Raw genomic sequence first — 14,172 nt, forward strand, 5'->3', positions numbered from 1 at the left:
ACAAACATTTTTTACAATGTACTTGACACACTTTTTGATTCTTGTGTCCCACTTTCTTGTCCGGTTAGATCTGGGAAGCCTCCTTGGTTTACCAAAGAGCTATCCAATCTAAAAAACTTAAAATCAAGACATTATACAAAATTTCGAGAAGTTGGTTATCCCTCTTCTCTTTCTCGCTATGTAATAGCTCGGTCAAATTTCTCCGTTCTTAACGCTCAATGCTATAAAAACTACCTATCCCGATGCAGGATACTCTTTTCTCAGGACCCTAAACAGTTTCGTAAACAGTAAGCGTAGAACGTCCGCACATCCATACTCGCTATAATTTCTCAATATGTCAGGCAATTTCCGATCTTTTTGCCAAATTGTTTCAAACAACCTATTCTCATGAAAGCTACTCTGGTCAGCAGTATCGATACAGTCTACCAAGGTCGAATGGAATTTTCAGCCCCTTGTTAAATAAAAGCTCACTGCTTCATCATCTTCGACTAGTTAAGCCGGTGTTTTCACCAGGTCCTGACGGTGTTCTCGGCTGTGTACTCATGTACTGTGCCGACGCTCTGTGTGGACCCCTACATAAACTATTCACCCTACTCACTTCACTTATATCTCCGTCTCAACACGGATTTATAAGGCGACGATCAACAACCACAAATTTATTAGAGTTTACCTCTTTTATCATTAAAGGCTTCGAAGGTAACTTGCAGACGGATGTCATTTACACTGATTTCAGTAAAGCATTCGATTTTGTAAACCAATCCCTTCTAGCAAAAAAACTTGACCTTTTAGGGTTTTCGCCTAATCTTTTGAGATGGATTTCTAGCTACCTTCGTTCTAGGTCGCAAAGAGTCCTCTTCAAAAATCCTTCCCTTCACCTATTAAGGTTACTTTTGAAGTACCACAGTGCAGATATCTAGGCCCCCTACTTTTCACACTTTTTATTAATGACCTGCCTTTAGTATTAACAAACTCTCGAGTACTTATGTATGCGGATGATGTTAAACTCTGTGTATAGTATACGGACAATTCATTTCACCCTCGCTTGCAATCCGTCCAACTGGTCCATTGTGGGCGGTGTGGCTGTGGTTGCGTCCGTCTATGGGAGGGTCGATGGCTGGCACGATCCTCTGTGTGGGCGAGCGGCTGGTCTCCGTAACTGGAGGTCTGGGCAAATCGGCTGGCTTTACGATGCGTGGTGGGCCGGATGTGCTGTATTCGGCCGTGGCGGGGACTTGTAACTCGGCTTTTGGGTCAATTTTTCGCTGGTCAGATGGCCCAGGAGTGGTGGGCATGGGTGCCCTGGAGCGTCCTGCTGGTTTGGCGTATTTCCGTATGAGGTTCTCCCAGTCGAACCCAGGCAACCTGCGAGAGTGTTCCGGCGACTAATGCGACAAATCTCTTTCGTCGTTCCTCTACCGTATCTTCGTTGCCAAATCCAAAATCCAGCTGGTAGTGACCCCTGGATTGGTATGGTGTCCCTTAGGGAAAAATTAAAGTCACCTTAAAGTTACCAAAAGTCCCTGCTCGGGCGGCACTTGTAAGATTCCTTTTTTCAGGCTGGGATATGCATCAGCCTGTCCAGGGTTCCCCTACAAGAAATTTGCAGATTTGCTGGAACTTAAGGTTCGGGGCTGGCCTTGTATGGCCAAAAGAGTGGTAGAAAAGGTGGGAAATAATATGACTCAAGAACTTCTGTCGTTGGTTTTGTTTATTATTTAATTCTTTTATTTTTTTGGCTGGTTTGTTTACAGTTTAGAATCTGTGTTGCTACTTTCATTGTGGGATGGTGGACTGCCTAGTGCAGTGTCTTGCGCTCGGGCTGATGGACTGCCTCTTTCTTCGGCCGATCTTGGCCCTTTTAAGCAGCTTGCGTACGCACCTGAGAGCACCAGCAGACTGTTAGCTCGCTCTCTCTCTCGTGCCCTTCGCTCTCGCGCTGCTCAGTCACGATCCACCTGGCTCTCCATCACGTGCGCTAGCCGTAGGCCGAGCTGTGGCTAAACCAGAGAGAGCAGTCTGTTTCCACCCACGAAAAAATATACAAGTGGCGTTCCGAGTGACAAGCACCGAATATATAGATATTCCCAAGTATACCACCAATATACATCGAAGCACCCCCGACTTCTTTATTGGGAACCACTGTCTTTGGGAATAAACTCTCCTACAAACCCTTGTCTAGAAACGTCCAAATTACAAAACTTGCCTCAGTCAATAAAACCGAAAAAAAACATGTAAAATTAGCAGCCCGATAGTTGGCGGGTTGGTGAACAGCAGCATGATTCCGAAACTTCAGAGATAGTCAATAAGCTTCAGAACAGCGAATTACGGAAAAATATAACAGGAACATATGAATGGAGAAAGGGAATGCTGTTTCGTAAGGTATAGAGGATTATTAATAAGACATATTGCTAGCCTGTAATACCTTGAGCATTCAGATGGTCCGTGATCAACTAAGTGCATGAATCTATAATGCACTTAGGATCAGAGAAGACTTAAGACAAAGTAAAGTAAGTAAAGACAAAGTATTAGTGGTTCGAGAATATTTAAGAAAATTGGTTGAGAACTGCATTACTTGTAAATTGTCGAAAATATCAGCAGGGAAAGCTCAAATAGAACTGCATCCGACTCCAAAGGTGGATATTCCTTGGCACACCATTCACATTGATATCAGCGGCAATGCAAGTCGATGCATTTACAAAGTTTGTTTATTTGTATCATACCCTAAATTTGGACTCCGACAATTGTATAGCAGCAGTCAAATCAGCCATATCGATCTTTGGTGTGCCAATGCGTATGATTGCCGATCAAGGTAAGAGCTTTGCAAGTGAGGCATTTTGAGAATTTTGTAGAAGATTGAGTTGCATTTGATTGCAACTGGAGCTATCCGACCAAATGGGCAGGTTTACCGTGTGATGGGCATGTTAACGGCAATAGCGAGGAGTCAGTGTTCTCTGTTTATGTGTCTGTGTGAGAGGGGTCCTTGTGAGACCGCTGAGTTGTAAGGCGGAATTAGCTTGTTGTAAGGCCGTGTGTGCCAGTTGTGAGGCATGTCCCGTGGCCTTATGTGCCTAATAAAAAGGGGAGGAAGCCTGATTGTGAAGTGATGTAACAGATCAAAATGTGAGAATGGCTAAACGATGGATGCTTGGTTCAGCTTGTAACGTAGAGTATGATCGAGATAATAAGATCGAAGAATCGAAAATTTCAGCAAAATTATGATTCAACTTAGTGTTGCAGAGTAAAATGAAAATATAGTAAAGTAGAGACACACGAGCATACAGGCGTACACCTTTCGCCTTACTTGGGCCGGTGGACACTTTGCTGGCAGGCGATTGACCTATGTTACCCTCGGTTACCGGTCAATCAACTCACACGAGCGAACCCGACAGCAGTCTCCGATTCTCCTTACCTAGAAAACTGGACACTGGCTGGTGCGTATGACTAGGTAACCCTCTGTTACCGGTCAATCAACCTACACGCGCTAGCAGATAAGACCCAATCTTAAAAATATGTAATTTTTGTGGGGGGTCGGTGGATCGATCGATCAATATCCATTATAGGCACTGCCTTGCATGGAGAAAATGGCAGTCAGTCAGTGGGGAGTCAGTCAGTCAGGCAGTCAGTCAGGCAGTCGGCAGTCGATCAGTCGGTATTCCGTCGGTAGTTAATGAATATACGCAGTAATAAGAACAATCGAATAAACGATAATAGGAACCTAAGAACATAAAAGCTAAGTGCTGTGATCTTTTGCTATTCTATTCAGATTCAGGTCGACCAGTTTTACTTCTCAAAAGTAGCAGAAAACTACTCATAAATTGTAGTTCGTACCCTAGACAAACTGAAGCTTGCCTCAGCATGGAATATGATCTTAAAACCTAACAACTGAGTTACGGAACCCACCAACAGATCCATATCCTAATTAGAATCTACTGGGCTATAGACTCCTTCGCGGGTATGAAAGCATCTGGACTAGGCTGAATATTTCTATACATGCTGCAGATGACCAAAGACGTGATCAACCTATGGCTCTCTGCAATATACTCAGCATTCCTAAGCACAGGCTATATCCCTATCCAATAAAGGACCTCGCGGATTCTCTTTCTCCCAAAAGGCAGGAAAGTGCAGGCTCACCTCTTTTCTAAACACTAGAAAAAATCTCCTACATACCAGGAACGAATAAAGGAATAAGGAATAAAAAGTATGCTCTAGGAGAGCATGGAGCATTTACCAACGTAAATACGAACGCTATAATGCACCACCTAAAAGTGACCATCACGCACATTCTCTGGATAAAGAACGTTCTAAGTTGTAGACAGTTGCAATCAGAGTGGGGCACCACTTCCATAGTAAAGGGGCCATACAGAGGTACACCTCACGGTGGGGTCCTGTCGCCACTTCTGTGGCGTCTGCCGGTCGACGACCTAATTAAGAGATTCGAGAGGAGAGCCCCAAAAATAACGGCTTGTGCGGACGACATAAGCATATTATTACGTAAGTATGTCAATCGATCCTCAGCTATATAAATTGATAAGACTAGGTTGACCCCAACAACACAAGTCAAATACTTCGGCATAGTACTGGACAGCAAGTTGGCATGAAGACCAAATGTAGGGGAAAGGGTGAAGAAGGCCACCATTTCGCTATACGCCTCCAAGAAGATGCTTAGCAACACATGGGGCCTGTGACCGGCTCTAATGCAATTGCATCTACATCCCAGTGGTGCGACCTACTCTGCTGTCTGGAGTCTAAGTGTCTAAGTGCCAGGGTGCCAGGCTACTGAAAAGAAGACGTTCAACAGGCTAACGGAACTGCTCTGCATAACTGGAGCGCCAACCCCAACAAAAGCACTCGAAATAGACCCCCTTGCCATCACCGCTCAACTGATTGCAGGAAAGGCAGCGCAATGCCTAGTCGTATCAGGAAACATGTTGCTGCAAGGAATCATTTGGTCGAGACATGTTCAGTATATCTGACTACACGATCCCCCGAACTTGCCTGGATGTCGAAACATCCTCATTCATGGGACCCGACGACTGGAAATAGGGTCGGGACCATAATTAACACTTCAACATCTACAGAGACGACTCCAAGATGGAAGGAGGTGTAGTAGCCGGCATATATTGTACAGAACCTCAGAGTACGCTGTCCTATAAGCTACCGGACCAATGCAGCATATTCCAGGCAGAAGTCTTCGCTATACGGAAAGCGTCTGAGACTGCTTAGTTTACGGATCGTCCACACGACGTGGTCATTCTGTTCGTAGACAGCCAAGTGGCGATAAGATCCATGAAATCGTCAGCGGTCAGATCCAGAAATGTCTTGGCAAGCATGAAGGCACTAGATTTCCTACCCACGACAAAGTCTGTGCCTATCTATTGGGTTCCAAGCCACCAAGGCAACGAAGGTAACGAGACAGCGAACGCTCTGGCAAAAGCGTTGGGCTGGCAAACGACAGAACTGAAAACGTGGCTATCTCCCTTCGAACGCTACAAAGCGATTAAGAGAAACGTGCCGACACACAGGCTAGAAGCAGGTGGAGTAGAACCACCACCTAAAGAACATCGAAAACCATGTGCAAGAAGCGCAATAGAAAACTCAGCCACCACTAACTGCACCTACAACGGATGGACTGCAGAATGTTGGTGGGAATACTCACAGGTCACTGTCGGGCTGCGGTATATGCTGTCAAGCTAGGCATCACCAACAGTGGCAGCTGCAGGAAATGCGATGAATCCGGGGCAACTGAAAACCTAGAACCCTAAAAAACTTCTCAAATTGAACTGCCCAGGCAGACCAACGGCGTGCGGCAATGTTTTATTATTTTAAAAAAAAATTATTATTTTAGAGTCAAAACGGCGAAGGAAATAAAAGAAAATTTTGCTAAATATTATGGAGCTAATGCTTCTTCAGATCACACCGGGAAATATTGCTTTTCAAAATTTCACCGAAACTCCACTGCCGATGAAGTCCTATGTGGCAGGCCCTCCGATTAGGTTACTCAGAAAAATGTCAAAAAAAAAATACATGAAATGGTGTTGGCTGATCGGTAAGTGAAGGTGCGCGAGCAGATGTCACAAGGATTAGTACGAATTTTTTAGCGAGATTCTGCATATGAAAAAGCTATCCTGCCGCCGGGTACCGAGTTTGCTGAGTCTAGCCCAAAAACCCGAAAGCGAGAGCAACGCGAGCGAAACAGTGCTAGGCAAGGCTCCAATTTCTTCCCCGTCCACTTTATTCGCCTGATTTGTTTCATCGGATTATTCTCTTCTCAAAACTCAAAAGATGGCTCACGAGGAGATCATCGATGACGAGTATTTTGAAGACCTTCGGAAAATTATTTTTCGGACGGGATACAAAAATTGGAAAATCGCCGGATTAAGTGTATCGTCCTAAAAGGAGACTACATTAAATCCTTAAAGAGAAAACTAAAAAAAAAATTTGTTCATTCGCATATTTTGCTTTTGCTAAAAATACCTCGATCCTCAAGGACTTCGAAACCTCCCAAATATACTCGAATATGTTCATACACCCCCATCCGCACAACTAAGGGCCATACTGGCCTATGCGTGTCCCCTTGAGGGCCGTCGGATTAACCTTACTAAAAACATTAACCTTAGATGAACTTCCTGATTTTCAACAATCGTTAAACACCTTATCTATCTTCCATCTATATATAAAAAAATGTATGCCACTTTTCGTTGTAATTTTATAACTCAAGAACGGGCTCACCTATCAATAACAAATATTTAGGCTTTGTTGGGACTATTTAGTAGATGGTTTATGTGAAGTTTGCACAAAATCGGTCGAGCGGTTCTTCATTTATCACATTTTTTGTAATAAATGAATTCAATAAGTGGGATTGTACTGTCAAATTGAAACTTTTTTGAGTGTTAACAGTACAAGCATGTTTTTATATGTCATCCATGCGGTGCGATAATTATTGCTTTGTTGTGTTTATATTTTTAAACATATTGTTGAGTGCATTCATACAAACGGTGAGTGTAGCAATTTGTTTTTAATTTGATTTATTATTTTTTATATGAAAGAAAAATGACACGAGCCAGACGAGCAAATATAGGTCGGCGAACGCGTAATGTAGATGATGTAGCATTACTAAGACGATCACAGACTGTAGATTAACGCGCACAATCTAATGCATCGCAGCGTGAACGTAATGAACGTACTGAATCTTGCATGGCGATCACGAATACGTCGTGCTGTTTTGGCTGAAATGATGCGTGTTGCTTTTAATTACATCAGTCAGATTGATTATGGTAATTATTATTTCACTTTATACGTAGCGAAGTAAGTAACGGGCCGCTAGTAATCAATATTAACTTGTTTCTAAGTTTCATTATTATTTGAAAAAACCAACGAATTCATTTTTAAAAAACGTATTATTAATCAAAATATGTACATATTGTTTATCCCAGCCTCCTGCACATGTACACATAATTAAGTACCTGCAGGTTCTGTGCGTAATTACACATGCAAGCGTATTCTGTTTTTGATTTGTACGCTCCCTAGCTTTGCGAGCTTTGGAATGGTTTTTTTTGTACGTTTTTAATTATTTTGATGATTTTATTATTTGGACAAAATCGGTCGAGTGGTTCTTCATTTATCACATTTTTTGTAATCAAAACATCAAAACACGCAAATCCTGTTTCATAGCGCAAAACCGAATATTACGCCAATGTAATCGCATATTCTGCGTTAATTTTGACATCGATAGTAAACTCGGAAGTGTAATAGAGTTAATATTGTAAGATCCTGAAAAATAATACCCTATGCAATGAACAAAAAAGAGCAACCTTATTTTTATAAACCTTGTGTTTGTAAATATTTTGTAAAAAGATGAAGTTCCATCAAAATTTTAATTGTTTTTGCATATATTTTGCCATCAGCGCAGTTGGCGTGTCAAACCACGAGGATTATTGTGCAGAGCTTTCTACACAATCATTAAGCCGAATTTTGGGTCAAGCATTTAATCCCCGCTATATGAGTATAGATCCGCCAGGAGGACCGCATGAAGAAAGCTACACTTTGGGATATAAAAGATCGTCATATGATATACCATTTTATGCGGACAGGGATGTCGTTTCCTTGGGAAACTTTCCGGCTTGGGAGACGAACCATTTCGCATATTTTGGAAAAAAAGAAGAAACTATAAAAGGCAGGAAGATCCGCATAAGAAGTACTGTTGTTGAAAGAGGTGGAAATCCAAAGATTGACGTTTTTAAACACCGCCCGTGGGAGTGCTCATCGAAGATTAATTGGATTGATTTGGGGTTAAATTATTTTCCACGTTATATACGTTCGATTGAGTGTATTTCTAGAAAATGTTGGTATGGGCACTTTAATTGCAAACCAAAATCATTTACCGTAAAAGTTTTGCGCCGAAAAAATGGTTCGTGCATTCAAATAAACGATAAATTAGTTTTAATTACTGCAGAAAAATTTAAAAATGATTACACGCAGCTCTGGATTTGGGAGGAAATAGCTGTTAATTTTTGCTGTGAATGTGTTATGCTATATTTATAGCTGTTTTTAAATAGAATTCACAATATTAAAATATACAATTTTTAACAAAAGACTTTAATAGCGTTGGGAACAACAGATAACTTAATGGGCCTTGCATCATATTCCTCTCCGTCAATTGAATAAGAATCGTTATTCGTTTTTCCGTTTGGATATAACTGGATAGTTCGACTCCTCAGTACTAATTGTGGTGCAATTGTGCTACATGTAATGCTTGGAATAGTTTTAATAAAACCCCAACCTGGCTGTAATGAGCTTATGAAATGAGTTTCCAACTCGGAAAAGTTCTCATTGTTTCGAACACAAGTAACGTCTATTTGATTGGCTTCCATCTTTCCTTGTAGCTTACTACTGCACTCGCTATTTTTAGCAAGCTGTTTTTGACACTTTACGTTACTGCGGTTAGAATTGACCAGTTTTCCTAGAAATGATCGATTCAGAAATGTACTCTCATCATTATGAACCTCAATACAGTCTATGCATCCTGAGCAAGGAGGCGTGTACACATAATCAGTCACTAAGCTCCAATTATTCGAAAATAATTTGGAAATGGCAGCAGCATAGTGTCTTATTGGACCGAAATACCAAAATTTTTCTTTGGTTGATTCAATATCCTTCAACAGACCCCATGAAAATCCAATTAGTCCGAATATCGGCTTTAAATGATTCTTAACGTCATCATCGCCATTGATAACGTCATAACGAATTACACTCTGATACGTGAATTCATCTTTAAGCATTGGTACTAATGCACTACATAACGATTTTACATAATCCAGCTCACTTTGAACACTAATATGAAAATATTTATGTATGGATTGATTTGTGCGTCCCAGTGGAAGAATTGTGATAGGGCAAACATTTTCTTTTCTTCTCATTAGGCCTGTTACAACCTCTGACGAGCTGCCATCTCCACCTGCAATAACAATTGCATCTGGTAGAATTTCCATTTCTTCAATATAAGCTTTGGCGTGCCCAATATGATTGGTTCGAAGTATCTCAATCGAATAGCCAGCTAAATGCAATATCGGTTCGCAATACTTCTTGAACTAGAAAATATAACATAAAAATAGCCTTTTGTGAAATAATGTTATCTAATTACAGTTTTTTCCGATTTTTTTTTATTGGCAATTGGATTGATCACGACCATAACTTTCTTTGGTGATCGTATATTTTCACAGGTAGAAAATAAGTTGGTAGAAAATTCCCTCATATGTTGAGTAATTCTGTAATTAAGATGGTTTTAAGTAACAACTTTTTAATTTACAAGTATACTTACTCGATATGTGTCTTAAGCGAGCTAAGTGCATACCCCGAAATAGTAGCAGCAAATGCACACTTTTTCCAATTATTTCGAACAATTCTTAAAATGCTCATATTTTTAAAATCTATAATAGCCTTAATATTAAAATGTTTTGAGTAATAGAGCAGTGAAATATTATAGTCAAGATAGTGTTAAAAAGTTTTAGTTGTTTTCAGAGAACGGAAAAGCAAAACCTTTAGCCTATTTACACTGACATGAGGTACCTATCGATAGTTGAATTAACTTAATAATAATACAATTTTTTTTCCCCAGAAAACACAGCCACCAAGCTAGAAAAATTGTAAATCGATTAATTCTGCCATAGCTCACAGCTCACTAAGCAAACAACACATAGAGGCGTCAAATCGACTAAAAACTGCCTGCATAAAATTTTTAGACGATTGGCTCCCAAGCCTTCGGGTCGGGAGGCGATAGCTTCGGCAGGCCACTCGGCTCTCTCCGGCTTGAGCCGAGAGAGAGCGCCTTTGCAGCTGTGTCGAATATAAACCGTGTGCGTGTGTAACTCTATGCCTGTATTTGTGTCCACTAACAACTTTAAAACCAAACTCGACCTTTTCAGGGCCGGATCAACCCTCAACCAGGGCCTGGGCAACCATCAATCTGGGGGCCCTCCTTTACTTTGTATTTTTTCTCAGTGGCTATTTTATTTTATTATTATATTATATTATATTATATTTTATTATATTATTATTATTATTTTTATATTGTATTATATTTTTTGTCATTTCTTTTTTGTTTTGATGTTCGTTTTTATATAAAAATATGTGTACATAATAATAATATAATGTATACATACATGTGAACAAACGTATTTTATTGTATGTTTAAGACTTTAATATTTTTATCTTATTTGAACTCTGATTTCCAGACGTTCCTAATAATTTTTCCGAAAGCCAAATACTATTCTTTCGAAGCAGAACTAGCAGAAAATAATTAAGAATATGTTTTCTATGTGCACTGCAAACGTGTGTTTCAGAAAACCAATTGCTGTATCTCACATCGCTTTCAGTTTGTAAAATGCATTGGTTATAAATAATTTGCTTGATATTCCGCATATGAGGTTTCTTTGTAAAGATATCGTGGAATATATTGTAAAGTAATTTTATTAAGTTAAAAAAATCGTCTTGTGGGGCCTTGAGCTTTAAATTATTATTAATACTTTTAAAGTTTTTATTGAACAAAAATTGCTCTGAATTTTCGCAGTGCACAATGTTGTCCTTTAAAAGTTCGCCGCAGGTGTCGCAATTAAACTTTTGTTGCGACTTATACAACACAAAACCTGTAAAATAACGCAATGCGTTTTCACTACTTTTACTAATAACATTAGTGGAAGACAAATCCATAGTCTCGGTTATATGAGGGCTATGTTCATTATTGCATTTTTCTAAGGCAACCTCTTGGCAAGGTAACTGTTCTTTGGTCTCCGAAATTTCGACTTGAATTTCTCGCTTTGCCTCATCAATCACATTTATAAGCATGTTGTCATCATCCGGTTCACAGTTTCCACTTGTACTTTTTGAGGTAATGATTTTCATTGACAACATTTTTGAAATGATTGCGTTAAATTCGAAGAGCATTGGATTATTGTTGGTAACCCCTCTACTTCTTATTAGATAGAAAAGGTTCTCCAATGCATCTTGATTCAGTCGAGACAAAATCAAGAAGTAAACATCTGTATTTTCATTCCATACTTCGTGTGCAAGCAATAGTATTGAATTCATAGAGAGAATAAGTCCATCAATACAATATACATTGCTGGGATAACGACACTTCTCAAAATACTCTTTCATTTCCATAATGTATTTTTCCACATTGTTATTTTTTTGTAGAGCCGACTTCATTGGGTTTTTGTCACTTAGATTATTGCTGTTTAAGCAATCAAACATTTTATTTACCCTTTCCAAGAAAATAGCAGTTGAATATGCTACATCCCTGCAATCATCGAAATTGCCACTTTCAATTAATGTTTTGATTGCAGAGGATACCGTGTGGCTAAATACTTGTGTAGCATATTTCACTTTCATCTTTTCAAATGAATTGGGGTATATGTGCTTACTTGTTAATTTTGGACATAATCTAGTAGAAGAGTTATTAGTATCTATTTCAAACAATTTTTCAACTACTTTCCATGATACTGGTCCATCAGGTGTTTCGATACAATTTTTCATTAAGATATTTCGTAATGATTTTATAATATGTGGGACATCGTAGATGGCAAAAATTTTATGACCATCGACTTTAAAATATGGGTTTTCCAAGCTCACCCCAAATTTTTTAAAGGCTCCGCGGTTATTTGAGCCTTGATCACATACAATTGCTCTAATATAAAGGCCCAATTCATGAGCAGCTTTGATATTTTTTTCGATTTTTTCCTTTAACTTCAGAGAAGTCAGCCCAGTGGATGTTGCAAAGTAACTTAAAACATATTTCCAACTCACATAGAGCCCCCTAACCATGAATACAGAAATTTGCTTGCACAGTTGAGATATTTTTTCCACACCATCATCCACAAACCCTTCCACTTCATCTCGGTGTGAATTATAATGCAGGCCCTTTCTAATTGAGATTTCATCGAAAATTAAAACAGCATGCTTACTTTTTACATCCATTTTTGAAAATATTGTAAGCAACGTGTTTGATAAACTCTCATTTAGGCCTGGGACCAAACATTTCACAGGAGCCCATCTACCCAAAGATGATTTAGACGGAAAATTTAACCCCAAATCATTTCGCATAAAATCATATGCCTTGGAAGAATAAAAATGTATGCTTTGAGCAATTATTTTTTCATCCTCTTGCCAGGAAGTTTTATTTTTAAGGAGCATTTTGCAAACCGAATTTGAATTTTTTGATATCATTTTATTCTTGTCTATCAATGTAAATATATTTTCCCGTTTACGTGACTCTTTCGAATATCGGAGCTTCTTGTATTTTTCGATCCTTAACGATGTTTGCAGCTTATGTACCTTCTTCCTATACAATAAAACTCTCTTTTTTTCTTTATTAAGTTCTTGAGACATTTCCCAATACTTATTTTTGTAATATAATTCATTTTGCTCCTTCTTCAAGCAGTTCGGACAAAATTCCACATTTTGGGTAGGCTCATCAGATACAATCATTTTATTATCAACGGGTTCGATGGCGACGGAAGGTAGACTTTCCATGTCTACGTCAAATTCCAAATTATTTTTTACTATAAAAGTTTCTTTTTTAAAATCAGAATATGATCCGATTTCGTCGCTATTGTCCGCAAATCTAAACACATTGTTTTCGGTAGCTTGAGGAAGGTTGTTATTGAAATTCGGTGCCTGAAACAATCTCAGAGTTGGTACAGCACCTGATTTTAATTTTTTATTGCCAAAATACTTATTTTCAAAATGTTGATTGCATATATGCGCTTTATTTAAATTTACATCCGGACCTAGATTACAATTTGCAACCCACAGACGACGAACATTTTCGTTTTTGGGAAATTTGAAAAGGCGTATAGGAAAATGCTCGGCGCCATTCCTGTACCCTTGCAAGCACGATTCTATAACGCACCTGGAGCCAGCTTGTCTATGGTCCTTAGTTGGTAATTCCATAATATAATATATTAAGAATAATAAAGAATATAAAGAAGAATGTAAAGTATGAATAGATATATGTATGTTATAATAAAATAGTAAATAGGTTATTTATTTGTATTGTATAATATAGTAATCAAAAATAGTATAGTAATAATAATAAGAACAATATAAATATGTATGTAAATGATGATATTATTAAATCGCAATATCGAAATAGGCTGTTCGAAATCGACTAACAGCAACGCAATCCAACTCGCAATGACAAAAAAGATTTTCGTTGCTAGGCGTCAGAGTCAGAGGACACAAATACAGGCATAGAGTTACACACGCACACGGCTTATATTCGACACAGCTGCAAAGGCGCTCTCTCTCGGCTCAAGCCGGAGAGAGCCGAGTGGCCTGCCGAAGCTATCGCCTCCCGACCCGAAGGCTTGGGAGCCAATCGTCTAAAAATTTTATGCAGGCAGTTTTTAGTCGATTTGACGCCTCTAGATTTTTGGCAGATTAAACAGTGCGGAGATTTGGTTCGAGAATATTAGACATTCGTTGTCATATACTCGCCTTAGGCTGTCCAGGGCCTTTGCATAATTGGCCTCGGTGACTTGGAACGCCTTTATTGTTCCTAATGCTTCATTAGAGAGGCACGAAATTAAATGATTAAATTTTTCGATCACCGGTATAGTCTCATCATTATGAACCAGAGTCTCAAAAAGGCTAATAAAATTTTTAAACTCCGAATAT

General features: G+C 39.1%; 3 protein-coding genes across 3 annotated transcripts; 1 reads left to right on the forward strand and 2 right to left on the reverse strand.

The window, feature by feature from the left end:
* Positions 1–7,812: 7,812 nt before the first annotated feature.
* LOC111081066 (protein trunk) lies at positions 7,813–8,556 on the forward strand. The gene has a single exon (XM_022376994.2). The coding sequence runs from the start codon at positions 7,855–7,857 to the stop codon at positions 8,539–8,541; it is 687 nt and encodes a 228-aa protein (XP_022232686.1). The 5' UTR covers positions 7,813–7,854; the 3' UTR covers positions 8,542–8,556.
* LOC111081065 (acylglycerol kinase, mitochondrial) lies at positions 8,423–9,992 on the reverse strand. The gene is made up of 3 exons (XM_022376993.2): positions 9,818–9,992; positions 9,641–9,764; positions 8,423–9,587 (listed from the first exon to the last, which is right to left on the reverse strand). Exons 1-3 carry the CDS (start codon positions 9,913–9,915, stop codon positions 8,583–8,585), a joined length of 1,227 nt encoding a protein of 408 aa, XP_022232685.2. The 5' UTR covers positions 9,916–9,992; the 3' UTR covers positions 8,423–8,582.
* A 744-nt stretch (positions 9,993–10,736) lies between these two features.
* LOC121404395 lies at positions 10,737–12,389 on the reverse strand. Its single transcript, XM_041593736.1, has 3 exons — positions 11,986–12,389; positions 10,861–11,938; positions 10,737–10,781 (listed from the first exon to the last, which is right to left on the reverse strand). The coding sequence occupies exons 1-3, from the start codon at positions 12,003–12,005 to the stop codon at positions 10,737–10,739; spliced, it is 1,143 nt and encodes a 380-aa protein (XP_041449670.1). The 5' UTR covers positions 12,006–12,389.
* Positions 12,390–14,172: the final 1,783 nt, after the last annotated feature.

This window comes from Drosophila obscura, unplaced genomic scaffold, assembly GCF_018151105.1.
Source record: "Drosophila obscura isolate BZ-5 IFL unplaced genomic scaffold, ASM1815110v1 contig_199, whole genome shotgun sequence".
Lineage (NCBI taxonomy): Eukaryota > Metazoa > Arthropoda > Insecta > Diptera > Drosophilidae > Drosophila > Drosophila obscura.

Bases quoted from the DNA above. Each gene is read 5' to 3' on its own strand.
- LOC111081066 (XM_022376994.2), top strand. From the start codon at position 7,855: ATGAAGTTCCATCAAAATTTTAATTGTTTTTGCATATATTTTGCCATC.
- LOC111081065 (XM_022376993.2), bottom strand. From the start codon at position 9,915: ATGAGCATTTTAAGAATTGTTCGAAATAATTGGAAAAAGTGTGCATTT. The intron at 9,765-9,817 runs GTAAGTATACTT...TCTTAATTACAG, and splicing joins TCGCTTAAGACACATATCGA to AATTACTCAACATATGAGGG. The intron at 9,588-9,640 runs GTAATTAGATAA...TATATTTTCTAG, and splicing joins AAAAAAAATCGGAAAAAACT to TTCAAGAAGTATTGCGAACC.
- LOC121404395 (XM_041593736.1), bottom strand. From the start codon at position 12,005: ATGGACCAGTATCATGGAAA. The intron at 11,939-11,985 runs GTAGTTGAAAAA...CTCTTCTACTAG, and splicing joins ATGGACCAGTATCATGGAAA to ATTATGTCCAAAATTAACAA. The intron at 10,782-10,860 runs GTGAGATACAGC...ATTTTCTGCTAG, and splicing joins TTTTACAAACTGAAAGCGAT to TTCTGCTTCGAAAGAATAGT.